The sequence below is a fragment of the Orcinus orca genome, chromosome 14 (genome assembly GCF_937001465.1).
Source record: "Orcinus orca chromosome 14, mOrcOrc1.1, whole genome shotgun sequence".
NCBI classification, from domain to species: domain Eukaryota; kingdom Metazoa; phylum Chordata; class Mammalia; order Artiodactyla; family Delphinidae; genus Orcinus; species Orcinus orca.
In genome coordinates, this window is record NC_064572.1 from 26,913,703 (window position 1) to 26,935,424 (window position 21,722).

A 21,722-nucleotide genomic window follows, 5' to 3' on the forward strand; every position below is an offset into this window, starting at 1 on the left:
GCTCTTGGATATCCCAGCGTGATATTGGCACAAAAACAGCCATATGGATCAATGGAACAGAATACAGAGCCCATAAATAAACCTACACACCTAGAGCCAATTAATCTTCGACAAAGGAGGCAAGAATATACAATGGAGAAAAGACAGTCTCTTTAGCAAGTGGTGTTGGGAAAGCTGGACAGCCGCATGTAAATCAATGAAGTTAGAACACTCGCTCACACCATACACAAAAATAAACTCAAAATGGATTAAAGACTTAAATATAAGACACGACACCATAAAATTCCTAGAAGAGAACATAGGCAAAACATTCACTGATATAAATCATACCAATGTTTTCTTAGGTCAGTCTCCCAAGGCAACACTGTAGAAATAAAAGCAAAAATAAACAAATGGGACCTAATGAAACTTATAAGCTTTTGCAGAGCACAGGAAATCATAAACAAAATGAAATGAAAACCTACAGAACGAGAGTAGATATTTGCAAACAATGTGACCAACAAGGGCTTAATTTCCAAAATATACAAACAGCTCATACAGCTCAGTGTCAAAAAACAAACAACCCAATCAAAAACTGGGCAGAAGACCTAAATAAACATTTCTCCAAAGAACACAGCCAGATGCCAACAGGCACATGAAAAGATGCTCAACACTGCTAATTATTAAAGAAATTCAAATCAAAACTACAATGAGATATCACCTCACACCAGTCAGAATGGCCATCATCGAAAAGTCTAAAAATAATAAATGATGGAGAGGGTGTGGAGAAAAGGGAACCCTCCTACACTGTTGGTGAGAATATAAATTGGTGCAGCCACTATGTAGAACAGCATGGAGGTTCCTTTAAAAACTAAAAATAGAGCTACCATATGATCCAGCAATCCCACTCCTGGGCATATATCCGAAAAAGACAAAAACTCTAATTCAAAAAGATACATGCACCCCAATGTCCACAGCGGCACTATTTACAATAGCCAAAACATGGAAGCAATTTGAGTGTCCATCAACAGATGAATGGATAAAGAAGTTGTGGTATATACATATATATATATATATATATATATATATACATACACACACACACACACATACATACACACATACACACATACACACAATGGAATATTACTCACCCATAAAAAAGAATGAAATAATGCCATTTGCAGCAACATGGATGGACCTAGAGATTATCATACTAAGTGAAGTAAGTCAGACAGAGAAAGACAAATATCATATGATATCACTTGTATGTGGAATCTAAAAAAATGATACAAATGAACTTATTTACAAAACAGAAATAGACCCACAGACATAGAAAACAAACTTAATGTTACCAAAGGGTAAAGGGTGGGGGGAGGGATAGATTAGGAGTTTAGCATTAACAGATACACACTACTATATATAAAATAGATAAACAACAAGGCCCTACTGTATAGCACAGGGAACTATATTCAGTACCTTGTAATAAATCTATAATGGAGAAGAATCTGAAAAAGTTATATGTATAACTGAATCACTTTGCTGTACACCAGAAACTAACACAGCATTGTAAATCAATGATATTTCAATTAGAAAGAAAGAAAGAGAGAGAGAGAGAGAGGGAGGGAGGGAGGGAGGGAGGGAGGGAGGGAGGGAGGAAGGAAGGAAGGAAGGAAGGAAGGAAGGAAGGAAGAAAAGAAAAGACCCCATCCATGCTAACAGTCCATCCATCCCTGGACTCTCGTTTTGGTCTACTTTCCCGTAGCTTTTTAACAAAGTTCTTGTTGCAATGTCCAGCCTGGTTCGGAAAAGAGATTTTCTCTGTACTTTGGTTGTGACAAGTGGGAGTCCTCCTGGGAGGAGAGTGGAGAGGGCAAGAACAGGTCTCAGCCATGGCTACCGACCCTCTTCTTTCCACCTTCAAGTCTGCCCCTGCTGCTTGCTTCCAGCTGAATCCCCTTCCCTCCTGCTAGGATCAGGGAGGCGAGGAGAAGCACTGCACTGCCTGACTTGCCCGAGTTTCCCGGAGCCCTAAACTCGACAAGGCCGCTTCTACCCCCAGATACAATACGGATACATTCTTTCTTTTCTCCAGCATGCACCAGGACACAACTGGGTATGTCTGCCTCCTCATTCAGCCAGCCAAGAAATCAGACGCTGGATGGTACACATTGTCAGCCAAGAATGAAGCCGGCATCGTGTCATGCACTGCCAGGTTGGATATATATGGTAAGTATAATGGCATCGGTAGATCTGTGTGGACAGGCAGCTTAAAGATCTTTTTTGGGGGAATTCTCTGGTTGTCCAGTGGTTAGAACTTGGCACTTTCACTGACTAGGCCCCGGTTCAGTCCCTGGTCGGGGAACTGAGATCCCGCAAGCTGCACGGCGTGGCCAAAAAAATCTTTTTTCTTTTAGGATAGATGTAGTATGTTTTCATAAATGAATTGGTTAGATCATAGTTTAGTGCTTAAGAGATGGATTTTTTAAGTCATTTTATCCTAGTCACCTCAGGCTTTTGTACACTCTTTCATTTCACTAGAAGGTTAATCGTCTTCCAAAAGAGGTTAATTTTTCTGTACTTCTAATACTAGGAATTACAACTACTTCAGAGTGTACCTGTGCTTGTACTTCTAATCACCCAGCATCTTCATGCCATCTCCTTGCCACCATGGGTCACCCACTGGAACTCCCTCCCCACTGCCTGTTATTCCCCAGTCATACCTCCACCCAGCAGAATTTTCCAGACCCTATTCATTTGTTAATTAATTCCACAAATATTTATTACTCCAATCTCACAATCAGACTAATAACAGAGAGCTGTCCTAATGATACTGATATCAGATGACTTTTGTACAGTGACTTGTAATTTATGAAATGGTACCCTAAGATCCTCCTAAACCCATGAGATTATTGTAATTGTTGTTACCCTCATTTAAATGCAGAAGAAATGCAGAGACTCAGAGAGATTAAGTGACTACAGCTGGAATGCAAATCCAGGTTTTATATCGTTCCTTTGAGCCATGTTTCTAATTTTCAAAAACATTTAACAAATTAATCTTTATTAATGTATTTGTGTACTCTACTCCTCTCCTCTATAATTTTGACATTAACTGGTATTTTTGAAGACATATTCCTTAACCCAAAAGAGTAAACCTTTTTTTCCCCCTCTTTTAAAAGAACTAATTTGTTGGCTTAATAAGTTTCTTATTCATTACTGGTTTAACATGATTAACCAGAATAACAAATAAGAAACAGTAACTCTGCCTAGAACCTGAGGTCCCTGCTATTTATAGGTGCACCCGCCCCCCCCTTTTTCATTTTTTTGGCCGTGCCGCGCGCCATGCAGGATCTTAATTCCCCCACCAGGGATCGAACCCGTGCCCCCCTGCAGTGGAAGCGCGGGGTCTTAACCGCTGGACCGCCAGGTACCTCCTTTCTTTGGTACCATACAGAAGGGGTCTTGGCCTGCCATTTTCCCTAAGTCTAATATTTAGAGAAAATAAATAGCTTTCTGGTTATCTTCCTTAATTCGTGGACTTGAAAAGAAATTCAGCCGTGAGGGACGCTGGCTCGAATGTACTTTTCCCCTGGGAGGATCCGAGGAGAGACACGCCAGTGATATGTTTCTTAATCCAGGCTAATGCCTTACCATTTCACCCACTTCACCATGTCAGAAGGAAACAGGTCTCCAACTAAGAAACTCATACCAATAAGCCCTGAAACTGATGACTCTTGTCGCAGTCCTGCTCATCCGCGGCGGAGTCCCCAGTTCAGTTAGTCCTGGCTCACCTCTCCCTGGCTCCCGTCCTGACTCCACAGCACTAACAACGCGAAGCGCTGAATCCTCAGCTGGGACCGGGAAGTGGGGCAAAGCATGGAGGATTGGGGGTAAAATCAATCCCGTACGGCCCCCCGCAATCACTTCCTACCTGTCCGAGGAACGGGGACAGTAGGCATCCGTCTCTCTTCGAAAAGAGGGCTTCTAATAGTACCTGCTATCAGGTTAAGGTGTCCGAGAGAGCCAGGAAAGGCTAAGGGGCGGAGGGCGGCGGGGAGGGACTTAAACCAGTTCATGGCTGCCTTACTGAGTGCCTGCTCTCTCGTGGAATCGCTGTAAGTTTTGTCCTGTTTTGTAGCTTTCAAATTTTGATTTTATCAATTCACTCAGAGGCATTTAGATCCCGAAAAACTTATTCAAAAGAATGAAATCAACAAAGGACCCGTTTATAAGTGGGAATGCTACAAGGGTCCATAGCTTCGTAGGACCCAGAGGGTCCATGTTTCCCACCTGGTGCTTCCCCTTCTCCACAGCAAGGTTCTTGGAAACCTCATGAGAAGACTGCTTGGTAATTTCTGAATCAGTGACAACACACAGGACTGAGCAAACTGGATGGATATTTCATTCAGGCCATGTTCAAGCCTAAGGATCCTGGCTGCTAAAACCAGTGTCCCTTTTGGACAGTGCTTGGTGAACGTGGAAATTCTAATATTCCCTTTTGTCCCCGAACCATGGTTGATTGCACATGTTACTTTTCAGTCTTCTTGCTGTAGCTCATTAGAACCTGATTAGGGCGGTACGTAGGTGATCGCTGATTAGTATCATCAGGTGTGCGGTCAGAGGTCTGGACTCATCTTTTGGCTTCCATTTCCATAGATTTCTCATCTCCACCTTCTGAGGTGCCCTGCCTTGAGAGCCTACCGCCCTCTCTACACCGCCCTCCACCCAGCAGACTCCATGCTAGGTCAGGAGGAAATTTTGAGAAATCACCCTAGTCACCCACTGTTCCTTCTTACAGTCCCAGATTTTACTGGATTAGAATCATAGGGTTTGGAATTAGGGGATTAAAAAATCACCAGCCCAATTTCCCTCTTCCCGACAGGGAAGGAGAGATTTTATTTCTCTCTTTTACAAATGAGGCATTTCAGACCCAGATATATTTCAGTGCTTTACTAAGATCCCACAGAAAGTGTTGGAATGAGCACAGAATGCACCCCTGACGTGTACCTGCTAGACTGTATTCCTTTGATTGTAACACATTATTTGGTCCATTTTCCAGCTCAGTGGCACCACCAGATCCCACCACCCATGTCTGTCCGGCCCAGTGGCAGTCGCTATGGATCACTCACCAGTAAAGGACTTGACATTTTCTCTGCTTTCTCCTCCATGGAAAGCACAATGGTGTATTCATGCTCTTCTCGGAGTGTAGTGGAGAGTGATGAACTTTAAGAATGTCTGGGTGCCTGCTGTGTAAGGGGGTGGATTGTGGAGGGGGAAGGAAGACCAGCCAGATAAGATGGTTTCCAAGCAACTGGATTTGAGTAAGTTCCCACACTGCCCGACCTGTGGCAAGGAGAGCTTTGAGTAAGTCAGCTGGGGACTCGTGCAGTCTCAGCTCAGGGAGAGATGGAGGGCTGTGCCTTTTAAGATTCCAACAAAATGAGAAGACAATACCGCCGAACCAAAGATGTCATGCAGCTGCCATCCACTGCTTTGGGAAAAAGCTAGCATGCTTCCCTGCCCCCTGCTGCGTTGGGGTATTCAGGCCCTCCTAGGAGCAATTAGGGGTCAGATGCTTGGGCTGAGAGGAGTTGGACAGTAGTGACCTTAGGAATCACTAACTCACTAAACAATGCAAAGGAAAAAGTCAGGGGGGTCTCCACCACCTTTCACTGATTGCATCCATAGCAGTAGTTTTGGTGGATTCATTAAATCAGCTTCTACTTAGCACTAGGAGTCTGTGCCATACAACTCACATACGTGGAGGAGCACTTTTGATTTGCTTACCCTGGGTGTACTGAGCCACATAATAAAGTGCCAAAATGTGATTGAGATACCAAAAAAAAAAAAATCACTGGAACACTAAGTGTTGCACAGTGCACTTATTCTATAGCCAAAACAGGGACCCACCACCCTGCCTGTACCATTTTCTTTTGGATACAATGGTGAGTGGTTTTTTTTCTGACTATATATATATATCCCTAGGCTCTAGAACTAAAGGGTTGTTAATAAACCAACCAGAAGGAAATCTTCTGCGGGGTCACTTTTAAAACTACAAGCTTCAGTTGCCACTTGCAAAAATATTCAGGCATCATCATCATCTGCCCAAAGAATATTGGCTCTCCCGCTTCTCCCCTTGCCCCAAAAGTCTGCAAGTATATGAAGCAGTGAGAAAGGAAGAAATGCAAACTAGAAGAGGAAGTGATGGGAGAGTGGATTTTGTTTTTTCATTTGCCCGAGCAAAGCAGTGGCTGTAGAAGGAGAGGTCTTTACTAGTTGTGAACTGCTTTGAGATCATTAGTCAAATTGCATTTTCTATACAGAAAATATTATGCTAACTGAGAAAGTGGGAGGGACAGGGCATGTGCATCTTTATTCTAACCCACTAATTCAAAACCTGCCTCTCCACTTAAGGAATTTTTAGACTTAAGTTCACTGTGATATCCCAGTGCCTAGAAGAGTGCTTAGCACAAAGTAGACATTCGATAACTATTTGTTGGATGAATGAATCTTATATTAGAGAAATCTACAATGTATGCACCAGTCAAAAAATTGCCCTAGGGATGGTCATCATGGCACGGTTTGCTCCAGATTCACCAGGGAAATGAATTGGAGTGTCTGTTACCAACTCCTTGTGCCCAAGTCCTTGGTGTTCTCTGAGCCAGACATCCTCAGCTGGCATCTTACTCAAGTGAACAAATAGTAATTGCTTAGAAAGGCTTGAAATTTTCTTCACTTCAAGGCAAGGATTTCCAGTATAAAAATAAATTCATTCACTCAAAAAATCATTTGTGTGTCCACTCTGTATAAGACGCTATGCTAGAGACTATGGGCCATACACAAATATGATAAGACACAGTCCCTGCCTGCAGAAAGCTTACAATCTAGTGGGGGAGGTAAGAAAAAAGGCATGTCAAGTGCTGCTTCTTTGGCCAAAAGTCTATTTTTTATTAAAGGGAAGTTTCCAGTACTCTTCATCCTGTATTTTTCCTGACTCTAAAATCATCTTAATTATTTTCAATCTTTATTTCTTAATTAAATAAAAAACCATAAGTTACATCCTTAAGAAATAAAGATTTCAGCCAATTATTTAGCAGAATTATTAGACTTTTTCCTTTCTTATGTATGCAGGAACAATAGTAAAAGTATAGGCAACTGTAATGAAATTGAATGCATTCCATACAGAATGCACCCTGTAAAATATTCTGTTTCTATATTGGCTTCTATTATCAAATCTCTTTATGACCAAAGAGCATTTTGTAACTCCAGGATTGCTTCTCCACAGTTGGACACCCAACCTCCTCATCACATCTATTAACGTAAACTCTAGACAGTCTCCAATGAGAGGATATTCTTCATCTCTCTATGTATTCGCCTTCTGAATATTTTTTTTTCTGAATCTTTTTTATCTGTTGTTTTACAGTGTTCAACAGTGAACTATGATAAATATTACATTTGGCCACTAGATGGCACTGTCGAACCTAAAATATAACAAGCTTTAAAATTCCTCGAATTTGAACTTCCGGATTATGTTACAGGAAAGTTTCTCAACCTCAGCACTCTTGACATTTGGGGCTGGATAATTCGTTGTTGTGAGGGACTATCCTGCACGCTGGAGGATGTTTAGCAGCATCCTTGGCTTCTACTCACTGGATGCCAATAGCAGAGCAACCCCTCCCCAAGTTGTGGCCACCCGAAATGTCCCCAGACATTGCCATATATTCCCCGGGAGGCAGGATCCCCTTTGTTGAGAACTACTGTGTTGAACAAATCCAAATTCTATTGGAATTCAATTACAACGAGGAATACTTATATAAGAAATTTTAGTTCTGCTGGATATGTGTGGACTCAACACATCCAAAATCAGATTCATCATCTTCCCTTTCATAAACCATTCATCATCCTAGTTTAATGATTTCTATTAATGGCACCATCACAGTCCTAGTAATCTAAATAAAGAGTATCCAAGTCATTTTTTGCTTCCTCTAATCAACTGACAAATCATGTTAATTCTAACTCGATTATTTCTTTTATATTCAGGCCTTCTTTCTGTCCCTCCGTGGTTCCCCAGTTCAGACTTTCATTACTCTCTTAATTTCCCTCAATTCTTCTGACTTCAACCATAATAAGAGACTTCTAATTGGTCTTCCTGCCTCTAGTCCTGCTTTTTCTCCCACTCAAATCTAGCTGAGATCTCAGCATCAGATCATTCTTCCTGAAGTACTGCTCCAATCATATCATTCCCCAATTTTCGAACCCCCAGTGGCTCCTTGGAGCCAACCCAGGCCAGCTGTTCTGTCCTGTGCTACTCAAGCCTTGCTTCAATATGATCCCAAAGCTTTTCATCCATTACTCAGAAAACACACCCAGTGCACCAGCAAAGTTAACACAGGCCTCAGCTTTCCAGCCACATGGCTCTTTTTTGCCTCCAGCTGGAAGGCTTTCTCCCCAATCCCCACCTACAGAAATCTTACCTGTTCCTTAAACATCTCAAATCCTACTTTACTGCCTCTATGAAATATTTTCTGACACCCCCAGACCCCAATAAAATATAATTCTACTTTTTTTGGAATCTTATAGCAAATTTCTTGAGTCTGGAAAAAGAGAAGATGAATTTGTATAGTATTTTATATAAAACACAGCCTCTATATACCTGCCTGACTCTCCCCTTGCACTAGCCCAGTCTTGCCTGCACTAGATTTTAGCTATTTGTTAGTAAGGACTGTGTCAAAAGTTTGCTTTATACAGAGTAGGCACTCAATAAATATTTATTGACCTAAATTGGACTTTAAAATTCTATGTAAGTCAGTATGTTTCCATATAAAATGAATTGAGTCTAGAGCAGTGGTTTTTAACCTTGGCACACTAGAATCTCCTGGGGAACTTTTAAAAATCCCAATAGCCATGCCACAACCCCAAATCACTGTCATAAGTTCTGGGGTTCTGGCATAGGCATCAGTATTTTTAAAGCTTCCCAGGTGATTCCAATGAGCAAGTGAGATTGAGAAGAATCATTTTATTACCATGATTTGATCACAGAACTTACCCTAAAAGGTCCGAAGGGCTGCAGATAGCATAGGCTGTAGCGTCGGCGTCAGTGAAGAATGTACTTCCTCCTTGTTGCACGTGCAGTGCATGTCTGGAAAGTAGAAATAAACATGCACTTTGGCCTTATTAGACCCTACTATTTTGCACTACACTTGTTGGACATGCAGCATTCATGAAGCCCTCGGAGAAATCTCCAAAACCGCAAAAATGGCCCGGGGAAAGAGGGAAAGTTGGTACAATCCTTCTGGCCCTTTTTTCAAAAAGCTATGCAGATCTCATAAGCACCCTTCTTTCCAAACAAGTGAAGGGCTTTTCATAACTTGGTTAGTCATGGAAATGGGGATCAGAGGGAAAATGGAGAAAGAAAATGCAGCATTAAAACCAAACCGCCGGACTTCCCTGGTGGCACAGTGCTTAAGAATATGCCTGCCAATGCAGGGACACGGGTTCGAGCCCTGGTCCAGGAAGATCCCACATGCCATGGAGCGACTAAGCCCGTGCGCCACAACTACTGAAGCTGGCGTGCCTAGAGCCCATGCTCCGCCACAAGAGAAGCCACCGCAATGAGAAGCCTGCACACCAAAACGAAGACCCAATGCAGCCAAAGATAAATTAATTAATTAATTAAAAAAAAAAAAACCAAACCGCCAAGCAGCTAATAGAAGAAAGACTACTTCCTCCTTTTTTGTGTCTACATGTCCAAGCTACAGTGTCTGAGGTCCTTTCTGCTTCTATCCCCATTCCGTGTTTTTCTCTGAGATGCCCTGTGCCCCATGTTCTGTAACCCCCCATGCTGTAACCCATCCCCTCACTGCTTCCCCACAACCTGCCAACATGTCTCATGCTCCAAAATGACCTAACTCCTGTTCCATGCATCTTGGCTTAGGGGTCAGAAGAAAGCAGTCCAACTGAACAAATCCTGAATGCCTGAGAGTCTAACTTCAGAGGAGCTGAGCTTTTAAAAGCAGTTGCTTCCTTACTTCCATCAACTTCTAATAGATGGAACTGCTGGCAAAAGGAAAAAAAAAAAAAAAAAAATCAGGCCGGGAGGGGAGGTCTAGAAAACTGAGTCAGACATCCAAGTTATTCTGGTTGATCACAGCCTCCTCCTGTCCTCTTCCTCCCTACACACTCCCAAAGAACCTTCCAAGCTGAGATCCTGGCCTGAGTCTGTTTGTATATGGGCTATTTATAAGTTGGTTGTAAACTCAAAGGCAAATTTACTCATAATGACCTTTATTCAAGGTCCCTTCAGGGGTAACCTGGACTCAAAGTATTTCCACTTACGGTCGAGTTGAAAATCACTGGGCCTCACCAGGAAGATGAACAGATACTTAGATTGCAATAGAGCTTGTTGAAGTCCTTTTCACCACTGATTGTCTTTTCTTGTTTTAAGTGGATCAATATTTCAGAAAGTTAATTACTGAAGCATTGCTTGAAGAATACCAAGCATCTTCTAAACTTTGACAATGCAGTGGTCATCAGTATGCTAAAAAAAGTTGCTACTACCATGTTTTTTAAAAAATCTGTGCGATGCAAAAAAAATGCATATTTGTTAAAAATATGTTTGCCTCCTTTTTCTGCCTAATTATATTAGTTAGCATACTTGGTGCTATAGAACCATAAACAGGCTGTTTTTTGTTCGTATTTAAGTAATGGCCACTTCAAACTCCGAAGAGCAATAGCCTTGAAATTGCAAGAAATAGAGAAAGAACACACTTTTCAATCCTCTGAGAATTGTGCCATAAATGCTGAGTGTAAGCAATAAAGAAAATTGCTGTACTGTAGAGGCATATATACTAATTTGCTAAAAGATTTAACATACAAGTGAGTAGAAAATGTTTCCCTAATAGTAAAAACTAAAATATTTCAACATTATTTGACAATAAATATTTGACAGTTGACATAAATGGGCATTTTTCTTTAAAATGCAGAAAACAGTGCTAGTTTCCAGGTTTAAAGATTGTGTTTTTTTGATGATGATTGAACTGATTTTTTAATGTACAAATACATATATTCGATACTTAAAAGAGATTTTTTAAATTACTCAAATTGTAAAATTACCACATACGTTATAACCTGGTCAGATATCTCTAGAGGAACAGAAAGATAACTGGGTTTTAGTCTTCCTAAAATATCCAGCAAGTCCAGTAAACTTCTCATAGAATGTCTTTTACTTTCTAATATAAAAATTCGTTCTACCTCCTAACTGAAAACAGGGACACATTAAAATGAAACTTAAAGATGGGAAAGATGGGGGTGGCAGGGTGGGGGATGCTTGACCAGTTTTGATTGGAAATGAATGGAGTTACAATTATAGTTTTCTTACAATAAGAAGTACTTTAATACACACTAAGAAACATGAATGATTTTCATATAATGTGGTAAGAATTAATTGCTCAACGTTCCAAAATTCCAAAGAACCTGATGTTTCTACACATATTCAGTGAGTTATCTGCAAACTGGAGACAGATTCCTATAATTTCCCCACAATTAGTGGGGCAAGAATCCAGTGAACTAACTACATTCTAGTATTGACCACAGCAGTCATTACCAAAAGATTACTAAATGTATGTGCACACAGTATAAACAGTTTTACCATTTTGGGGGTTTTTTTTGGCTGCGTTGGGTCTTCGTTGCTGCGCGCGGGCTTTCTCTAGTTGTGGAGAGCGGGGTCTACTCTTCATTGTGGTGCGCGGGCTTCTCATCGTGGTTGCAGAGCACGGGCTCTAGAAGCACAGGCTTCAGTAGTTACAGCATGCAGGCTCAGTACTTGTGGCTCGCGGGCTCTAGAGCGCAAGCTCAGTAGTTGTGGCGCACGGGCTTAGTTGCTCTGCAGCATGTGGGATCTTCCCAGACCAGGGCTTGAACCCGTGTTCCCTGAATTGTCAGGCGTATTCTTAACCACTGCGCCACCAGGGAAGTCCCGTTTTACTGTGTATTTTAAGGAGAGGTAAAACCCTGAAATAATTCAAATGAGATAATTTGAGTGCAACTGTATTTTTTAATGCACACTGGTTAATTAACTTTTACTTTCTCAGTATTTTGATTTCAGAGGTACCATATCCTCTTTTCTGATTAAATTTCACTTATTTTTTCCAAGCTTTAGCATTAAGTTTCATGACCTACTCTTCTCTCTCATTATCTTCCTGTCAAGATAAAAATCTATAAAACATTTAATAGCATTCGGAGAGCTCCTTATGTCTAGGAATTCTCAGGTGAATTCCAATAGGGATTTTAATCATTCAGATGAATTTCAGATACGTTCTCTAATTTTGTTATAACTCTGGAGTCTCTATTTCTTTATCTGTGAAATAAACAAAATATCTGAGACTTTCCCAGGATGGAGGGTAGGATAAATAAATACTTAGGAAGTTTACTGTAGAGACCCTTTAAAAAAGTGATAGCAGGGGTTTTTTCAATCCAAAGAAAATGGTAAAAATATTTTTCTCCAAAGTAAGTAGTTAATTTGTTTAACAAGTTCACATTTCTTCCCGGTCCCACTACTTTGTATTTCCTGAGAAGGGTAGTACACAGTGGGAGAATTTCTTCTTCCAAGATGCTATGTGTGAAGAACCTAGGGGTAAGACGGGAATAAAGACACAGACCTACTAGAGAATGGACTTGAGGATATGGGGAGGGGGAGGGGTGAGCTGTGACGGGGTGAGAGAGTGGCACGGACATATATACACTACCAAACGTAAAATAGATAGCTAGTGGGAAGCAGCTGCATAGCACAGGGAGATCAGCTCGGTGCTTTGTGACCACCTAGAGGAGTGGGATGGGGAGGGTGGGAGGGAGGGAGACGCAAGAGGGAAGAGATATGGGAACATATGTATACGTATAACTGATTCACTTTGTTATAAAGCAGAAACTAACACACCATTGTAAAGCAATTATACTCCAATAAAGATGTAAAAAAAAAAGATGCTATGTGGTTGAAAAAAATCTGGAGAAAAATTAAATAAATTCAAGAAATATCCTATCTGCTTTCTACAGGCAGATTCCAGGGAAATTTATTTCAACATAGGCAGAATAGCCTAAGGGAACTCAGAGTCCTGCGTCTATGATCGAAGCTAGTGGAAATAATGACTCCGCAGTGCACAGAGAAATAGCAAAAGAGTCCCTGTATTCCTTTCTGGATTACGCAGTTCAGGACAACTCCATTGTACTTCTCTAGGCTCTAATGAAGAAATATTCCACACTAGCATGTCATTAGCCTTATGTTGAAATGAATCAACCTTAGGATAACAGATGGATACGGACCCTCAAAAATGAACATATCCTTTGGTCTCTGTTTTCAAATTCTTAGCTACATCAAGTCTGAATTTAAACTCCATGATTCATTTCAGCCATGAGAACTGACAAAGTTCTTGTGTCCGAAGGCATGTGCACACACACACCAACACACACACACACCAACACACACACACACACACCCATAGCTAACAGTTCAATCATGGTCAAGGGACACATCTTATGCTTTTCCTTTCTCTTCCTGCATGAGTTCTTTCCACTTAAAAACACACCAGGCCCCAGAAGGCTTACAAACATGATATGCTTCCATCTCAGGAAGCTAGAGTCAACTTATTTTCTAAAGTATCTTTTTGGTTATTGAAATCCTAATGGAAAAACTATTTTAGTAACCATTTTGAAATGTGTGAACTATATAAACCGTATATTTCGTCTCTATTACTAGAAAGCAATGAATGGATCTTGGCTTTTATTCCTTTCCTCTGCATCGTGCATGTTAGATATTCTTTGGAAATGAAAACCAATGATCGCTTAAGCCAAAATGTTTTTGAGCATTTACTGTGTCTTTCTCCAGGAAGTATATGGCATTGTATTCCAGTAGCCCACATCATCTCCATGACACCCATTGCTGTTTCCTAGTTGTGTTTTCTTAAAGATTTATTGGAGGTTGTGTTTTGTTTGCAAACTCTGCAATTAGAAAAAGAAAAATTAAGAACCAGTATTTAATTCAACCTGGATGTTTTAAAAAGCAGTTTAGAGGATGTGATGGACTGTTTCTTTATTCATTAAATAAAATTTTATTTATTCTCAGTTAGTTATTGGGTTTGTTTTATGTTTTGGTCCCAGACTTTGTTATGTGAGATGGGTAAGTTCTTGCTCTCAGTAGTTTTTTTTCGGCTTGGGTATTTTGGGGGTACACTACCAGTTTGAAACAGCCATCCAAAAGTCCTGTGTTAATTCAATAAAACACTCGTTAAAGCTTGCACCCTCTAGTATATTCATGATCAGAGCAAGGAATGGGTATACATGTGAAAAGGTTGGTCATATATTTATGGTCTTATATGTGCTTTGAAATCTCTTTCACCCACAGGCAGCAAAAAGAGATATCTTTAGTGAAACCTAAGCAGAGAGCAGAGCAAAATTCAGTCCAAAATAACACTTTGCTTTTACTCTAAGATGGCAAAATTTAAGTAGTGAACTGAGCCTTAACTGTTGAATCCTGTAGCGCTGTTACCCACAAATACAAATGTTACCCAAATACATTCCATCTGGCTCATATCCAGCAGAAATGTTAGATCTTCATTAATATAATGGTCACCTCATTAACTAAGAAATTGGGTGTAACTGGATGTTAAGAAAGATAGCCTAATCCTTCTTAAGATCTGCAAATACAAAGACTGTGACAAAAATATAGTCAGTTTTTGGTAATGAGGTTAATGGTGTCATAGTAGATATTGTTTAATTAAGCAGTTCTCGACCCCATCAGCCGGTTAGCATCACCGGGAGAGTACCGAAAAAATATCCATGCCTAGGCCTCACCTCAGAGCCGGTAAATCAATTCTTGAACGGGGGGCCCCAGATTTGGTATGTTTTTCAAGACTCCCTACCTGAGATTCTAATGAGCAGTCTGGGTTGAGAACCACTAGCTTAGATGGCCTTTCCCATCTTGATAGCCCCATTCACTTGTACAGGGTTCTTCAAGACTTCTGACCCTGGGGTTTGGCCTCAACCTGCAGCTGGCACCTAGAGAGAGCCCACATATAATAACCAATGGGACTCAAACCCTGCCTGGGAGTGGGTCTTCTTTTGTTACTTAATATCTCTCTTAGGAGCTCTTACGGTACATATTCCCGATACTCTACAGTTGAAGCATTCAGCTGCACACTGTTCAGGGCGGCTTACTGATTAGTACATGTGTATTCTTCTTGGCTGCCTACACAAGGACAAGGATGATGTTGAAGAAGGCAGGGTATGGGTAGATGCTTGATAACATTTGTTGATTTCTTAAGAAAAGGAAGCCCGAATAAAAGAATATTTTTGAATTTCAATGTGTTCAATGTGTTATGAAACTAGAAAGAACAGATTTTTCAAAGGCGAGACAATATAGTATATTGTAGCAACTTTTAGGTTGCTTGGTAATCTAAATTCTGTTATGTATAGTAATAAATGAACCTTAACTCCACAAATATTTTACATTTGTTTTATCCAAGCTCCTAATCCATAAACCATGATGGATTCCCCAACATACAGTTTGAGGAGTTTTATCATAGATTGGGTTTGATCACTGAGACCCATTTACTTTTCCCTCAAATATCTTTCAGGAAAAAAATAGTACATCAAGTGGGGTGGAAAGCTTAGGAATTTGGTAAGAGTTAAGTTGCTTCCAGAGATTTCCAAACCACAGAAATGGGCAACTAAAAGCATAACAGTTAGCAGATTCCCACTCTTTGGGGGGAATGGGGATGGGGGAGAAGAGGCATAGGATTAGAATAGCATCATTTTAATTAAATTGTTTGATTTCATTAAGAAGTAGACACAGATGTAGAGAACAAATGTATGGATACCAAGGGGGAAAGGGGGCGGTGGGAGGAATTAGGAGATTGGGATTGACACATATATACTATTGATACTAGGTATAAAATAGATAACTAATGAGAACATTCTGTATAGCATGTTCTCTACTTAATGTTCCCTCTTAGTTCCCTCTACTTACAGGGAACTCTACTTAATGCACTGTGGTGACCTAAATGGGAAGGAAATCCAAAAAAGAGGGGGTATATGTATATGCATAGCTGATTCGTTTTGCTGTACAGTAAAAACTAACACAACATTGTAAAATAACAATACCCCAATAAAGATTAACTTAAAAAAAAGAAACTGCTGTTAAGGTGATAAGCAAATATATATATATTGCATGTTTATCCCTGTATGGTTCTCTTTTGCAGGGTATTTACCGTCCAGAGAGAGGAATGTGCACCCTACCTAAAAAAAGGACTAACCATCTGAACACATCTGTGAGATCCTCTCTGATTAACACATTCTATTTTAACACTGATTTTATCTCATTCTACAAACTCCAGAAACTTACTGGGGCTACTAATGAAGCATTTTAAGTATAAATAAGTAGAGTATTGTGCCCAAATAGAGAGGAAGGCAGGTGCCCTTAGGGTTGCCATAGCCCCAGTACCCACTGCAGAGTGGAGTAGGACCAGAAAGTGGTCTGGGCATCATCACTTCTAGAGCCGTGTTGTCTGCTGGAACTATAATGTCTTCTAAGAGCTGCTGAAGTCAAGAGGTTAAACATTTTATTTTCTAATTTGCACCGAGGAAGGAAAGTCCTGAGGACACCTCAGTTTCTTATTAACAGATATCAGAAGGAAAGGGAAATTCATCATTAGTCTCTCAATGGATTTCTAGTGATACACTTGTGATTTTGTAAGTTTTAGTTTATGGGGAAGATACTTCTGCTCATTACAAACCAAAAGGATTTTGATAATCAGGGATAACTAAGAAAGTAAAAATTTTGATGAAGACTTTGTAGATAAACTGCAAATAGGTGGCTGTGCCTTGATGTTAGGTGTTGGAACACATAATAAAAGGTTTTGGGAAATGCTGTTTTTGTTGACTTGTGACAAGTTCCAAATGCATAGAGCCTTGCTTTTTCCAATTATTAGCAAGACATTCTCCCAAAAGCGTGCAGTGCTGTTGACCAAGTCGTTCTTTACATTAAGGACTTGGTTTATTCATCCAATGGTTAAGCAAATTTATAAAAGTAATTCAAACCAATACCATGTGTATTATATTGCTCCTTTTTTGATTAGCCTTGATGGTAGTGAAGCCCTTATTGCTCAACTGGTACTGATTAAAAGAAAATCACTTCCAAAAGCCATATATATATATATATATATATACACACAAATGTATATATGCAAATATATTTGGGTACTTGTAAGGAATTAGTAGTTAGTAATTGGTTTAATAAGGAAAATAAAATATTAAGGAACTGTAAATCTAGTTTCTTAAAAGCTAAACATTATTTCAATTAATTTAATCTTTTTAAAAACCATGAAAATATATCTATACTTCCAAGTTGATAGAGAAAACTTTCAAATTAATTACTTGTACTCTCATCAGCTTGTCTTTTTTTTTTTTTTTTTCCCCCGGTACGCGGGCCTCTCACCGCGGCGCCCTCTCCCATTGCGGAGCGCAGGCTCAGCGGCCATGGCCCATGGGACCAGCCGCTCCGCGGCACGTGGCATCCTCCCGGACGGGGGCACAAACCCGCATCCCCTGCATCGGCAGGCGGACTCTCAACCACTGCGCCACCAGGGAAGCCCAGCTTGTCTTTTTTTTGATGAAGTATTACAAAACAGCACTTTGCCAATTGGTGGGATTAGATTTAAACACTCCACATCTTTACTCAGATAAGCACTCAATATCATCACCCCCCCAAACAAACAGGCCTTTAGTGCCATCAGGAAACTAGCAGGGCACTTGGCATGAAAAACAAACCCACGTTTTTAATTATATTTTACAAAATCTATATTTTAATAATGTATACACAGTTTTAAAAATACAGAGCACTCACGCCCATGTACTCTACCAAAAAAAAGAAGAAAACTTTCTACTACTTCATGCATGCACACACAATGCACTAAGCATAACTGCATTTACAAGACAGGAAGGCAGCTCTCTATTAAGTATACACAAGTAATAGATACTGTAACTTCACCCTAACAGGACAAACTTACAAAGTTTAAGAAAGTAAGGGCTAAACCTGCAGTATAACCTAATCCTATTTTTCTTAAGATTGTTTTCTCTCAAGGTAGTCCAGAAAAGGGGGAGGGGGCATTACTTTCAGCAATCAAAACCATTCCAAGATCCATTAATGAAATCTACAACATACTAAGGAGGAATAAAAGAAAAGCAATAAAGTCATTGCGTCCCTAGGACTGGGGATGCGAATAAAAGTAACCTGGAAATTTGCTAATTTTATTCTAAGAATGCATCCTACGCCACCGATAACCCAACCAGCTACTTGGGGGAAGGTTACGGCTCCAGAGCGCGGATCACTGGGCGTCTCATTCCGGCAGGGTCGCGCGTCCTAACTGGCCATCTGGAAGGGCTCGGGCTGGAAGCCGAAGAGCCTTTGGCCGTAGGGCTCGCTCTCGCCCGGCAGCTTCGCGCCCGCGAACGGAAGGTAGTGGTCTCGGCCGAAGTGCTCACAGTGGAGATTGACCCAGTCCCGCTCGGAGCCGAATCGCTCTGCCTCGGCCAGGATGCGGGTCAGAGCCATGATGTAGCTCAGCGCCATCTGCAGGGTCTCGTACTTGGACAGTTTTTTATCCTGGCCCCATTGGGGTACCACCCTGCGCAGACGGTCGAAAGCCGTGTTGAGCCCCTGCATGCGGCGACGCTCGCGCGCGTTGGCCGCTAGGCGCCTGCGCGCCGCGCTCTCCAGCCGCCCCTCCCCGGCGCACGTACCCGCGCACTCGGCGCCGCCCACGCACGGGGGCGCGCCACGCGCTCCCGCCGCCGGGTTGCTGGGCTTGCAGGACTTCATCCCCCGCTGGACAGAGGGAGGAGGCGAGCTCTCTGGTCTGCTCAGGACCTGTGCGTGGGCTGGTATATGGAGCCGCTCTGCAACTTGGCTCTTCGTAGCAAATAAGTCATGCACAAAGCAACCGTGTGGAATCGAAGTTTGTAGTGGGAGTGCGGGGCCCCGCCCTCTGTCCTATTGGATAACCAGATTGATGTCTCTTCACTTGCCAAAGTTTAGGGGAAATTGAGATGTGGAAGAGAAAGTCATTTTCCCAACGTGAAATTGAAAAAGAGAAGGGAACTTTCCTGCAGCAGAATTGGTGTCGCTGGTTCGGGGATATGTCTTTCAAGTCCTCTGGGAAAGCCCGAGACTTCTTTTCTGGAAGACAAAATCTTTCCCCAAGCTCAGAGAGGAAAGGAGCGCTTCTTCCGCAGTAGCTGTCGGAGAGTGCTGGATGAATCTTTGAAGGAGGAGAATTTATAGCAGAGGGCTGAAGGAGGCAAACAGGTGGTGGCAGGTGGGCGGGCGTCCCTCGGCTTCCATCTCAGCACCTTCCTACCCTGGGAACTGCAGGGGGGAAGGGGGACGACGCACGGCAAAATCCTGACATTACAGCCTTCGTCTGTTGGAAGTTTCTCCAAAGCTATGTCCAACACTAATACACCATCTGGAGTGGCCGGGCTGTCCCCAAAAGAATAACAAGGTGGGGGTGGGCGGATGGCTTGGTTCATCCTTTCCCATATCAGCGAGCAGCTTACATTACCAAAAACTGAACCAAGGTTTTTAAATTACTAGAAATCACTTGTGTGAATATGTTGGTCTTGAAATTTTAAGATATTTAGACGTTTAGTGTCAGAAAAGTTCGCTTTGTCAAGATGTGTGGCAATTTTGCACAATGCTGATTGAATGTATTCAACTGAGTATATTCATTTTATTTTAGCTGTTAAGCAAGTTGGGACAAACTAGCAGGTCCTAATATTATTTCAGACCTGAAATTTTACTGTGCAAATAATTTGGCTGTTTTCTGCAGAATAATTTATTACAGCATATTAAAAGATATTGATATGCTCACAGACATAGAAAACAAACTTATGGTTACCAAAGGGGATCGGGTGGGGGATAAATTAGGAGTTTTGGATTAACATATACACACTCCTATAATATAAAATAGATAAACAAGGACCTACTGTATAGCACAGGGAACTATATTCAATATTTTATAGTAACCTATAATGGAAAAAATCTGAAAAAGAATGTATATATAAACGGAATCACTTTGCTGTACACCTGAAACTAACACAACATTGTAAATTAACTATAGTTCAATTTTAAAAATGGTTTGAAAAAGATATTAATGTGGATGTAAAAGATGTATATTATCCTACTATATAATTGGATTGCGTGAGCTTGGATACTCAGGCAAATTCAGAATTTATACTAAATTCCCCCTGACACCGGTTTATAAATGTTTTTGGGACATATATTGAGATGATAATCACTTAATTAATTTGACTTTTAAATCTAATAAAACTAATCATAATGTGCATACATGTGCAAAATGGAAATATCTAAGTGATTTGTGAGGTTTTAAAAAATAATTCCTAAAAAAAAAAAAAATAATAATAATAATAATTCCTAATGGAAGACTTTTTCCCCCACCTCATAAAGCTATAAATATGTCATACTACTTGGATGTTTCAGTTGTGTCAGCTGTCCTCAGGAACAATAATGAAGCATGATTTCCACTATTGATAGTGATGTGCTGATTTACAGAGAAACCATTAACTTGATTCTCTTATCTCAGCTTCTTTCTAGCTCTTAAGGAAGAGTAAGGTGGCAAAGAAACCAGTTCCAAATAGATTCAAGCCAGAATCATTTCTGGATTCTTTACTAAGACCAAGTTTGTTCTTTCTCCTTTTGAAATATGGATTATGTAGGCATTATTCTCAGATATTTTTGTTTAATTAAATTATCAACAAGCTCCCACAAATCAGGAGGCTTTTAACTGTGTCTTACTTCCCTTACCATTGCTTGAGACTAAAACCCCATTGTGACTGCCCTGACTCTAAGTCCTGTCTTCCCATAAATAGTTGATTAATCCCCAGCTGAAGCAATGACAATGAAATGAAGTTGAGTAACATGAAGACAATAGACTGCAATTGGACGTTAATGATCTCCAGCATGACAGATGTTGAACACAGAATTTTGCATGGAGACACTCAGCTCTATTACTCTGATTCTTAACAGCCTTGGTCAGGAACAGCAGTCCTATGACAGGAGAGACTATGTTTAGTCATCAAAATGTCAAATACATTTTTGTGAGTTTTCATGGAAATCAGCCCTACTAATGCTATTATTTCTCATGTTCATTTATCTCATCTGTTTCCCCCAAGGAGCCTCCTCTGTGCTACCCTTTGGAATGTTTCCCTAAAAAACATACTGTTCTGGACACTATTGACCAAAGTGCTAATGAGATGCATGATTTTGCAGGCCATGTATTCAGGGTTGGTGAGATTATAGCCTGTGCACCAAGAGAATTGTAAACACAACTTGAAGAGAAAAAGGAAGCCCAGCAGTGTGCACACCACACAGCTATATTAGAACAAACTAGCAGATATCTGTGACATGAAATTGATCCAAGGATAGACAGTATTGCTGCAATAAAGGGCCTTAGAAGGTATATAGTAATTCATTGCCCAAATGTATTCTGAAGGACAATTTATTAGTACTACAAAGATGCTTCTGGGGGAAAAGGATTCCACTGTCAAGTAAATTTGGGAAGCACATCTGCTATCTCCTGCTTAGAGTCATGAAGCAAAATTGGTATAGTAAAGTTTCTGAGAAGTCCTGGAGTAAAGAAACCTTCTGACTCCAGAGTTTCCTAGACCTTCTCGAACAC

At 40.8% G+C, this 21,722-nt stretch overlaps 3 protein-coding genes across 4 annotated transcripts in view; 1 reads left to right on the top strand and 2 right to left on the bottom strand.

Moving 5' to 3' along the window:
- HERC4 (HECT and RLD domain containing E3 ubiquitin protein ligase 4) overlaps positions 1 to 4,008 on the bottom strand; it is a 233,937-nt gene extending 229,929 nt beyond the window's left edge. Inside the window, exon 1 of the mRNA XM_049697176.1 lies at positions 3,911 to 4,008. The gene's annotated coding sequence lies outside the window, so the exon portion shown is untranslated. The remainder of the gene's footprint in view (positions 1 to 3,910) is intronic.
- Positions 1 to 14,095, top strand: part of MYPN (myopalladin) — an 83,414-nt gene extending 69,319 nt beyond the window's left edge. For both annotated transcript variants that reach the window (XM_049697175.1, XM_033407637.2), the window contains 2 exons: positions 2,075 to 2,208; positions 5,039 to 14,095. In XM_049697175.1, coding sequence (XP_049553132.1) covers positions 2,075 to 2,208; positions 5,039 to 5,208 — 304 coding nt within the window. In that variant the 3' untranslated portion in view covers positions 5,209 to 14,095. The remainder of the gene's footprint in view (positions 1 to 2,074; positions 2,209 to 5,038) is intronic.
- A 3,703-nt stretch (positions 14,096 to 17,798) lies between these two features.
- ATOH7 (atonal bHLH transcription factor 7) lies at positions 17,799 to 20,422 on the bottom strand. The gene has a single exon (XM_033407635.2). It carries the CDS (start codon positions 18,842 to 18,844, stop codon positions 18,386 to 18,388), a length of 459 nt encoding a protein of 152 aa, XP_033263526.1. The 5' UTR covers positions 18,845 to 20,422; the 3' UTR covers positions 17,799 to 18,385.
- Positions 20,423 to 21,722: the final 1,300 nt, after the last annotated feature.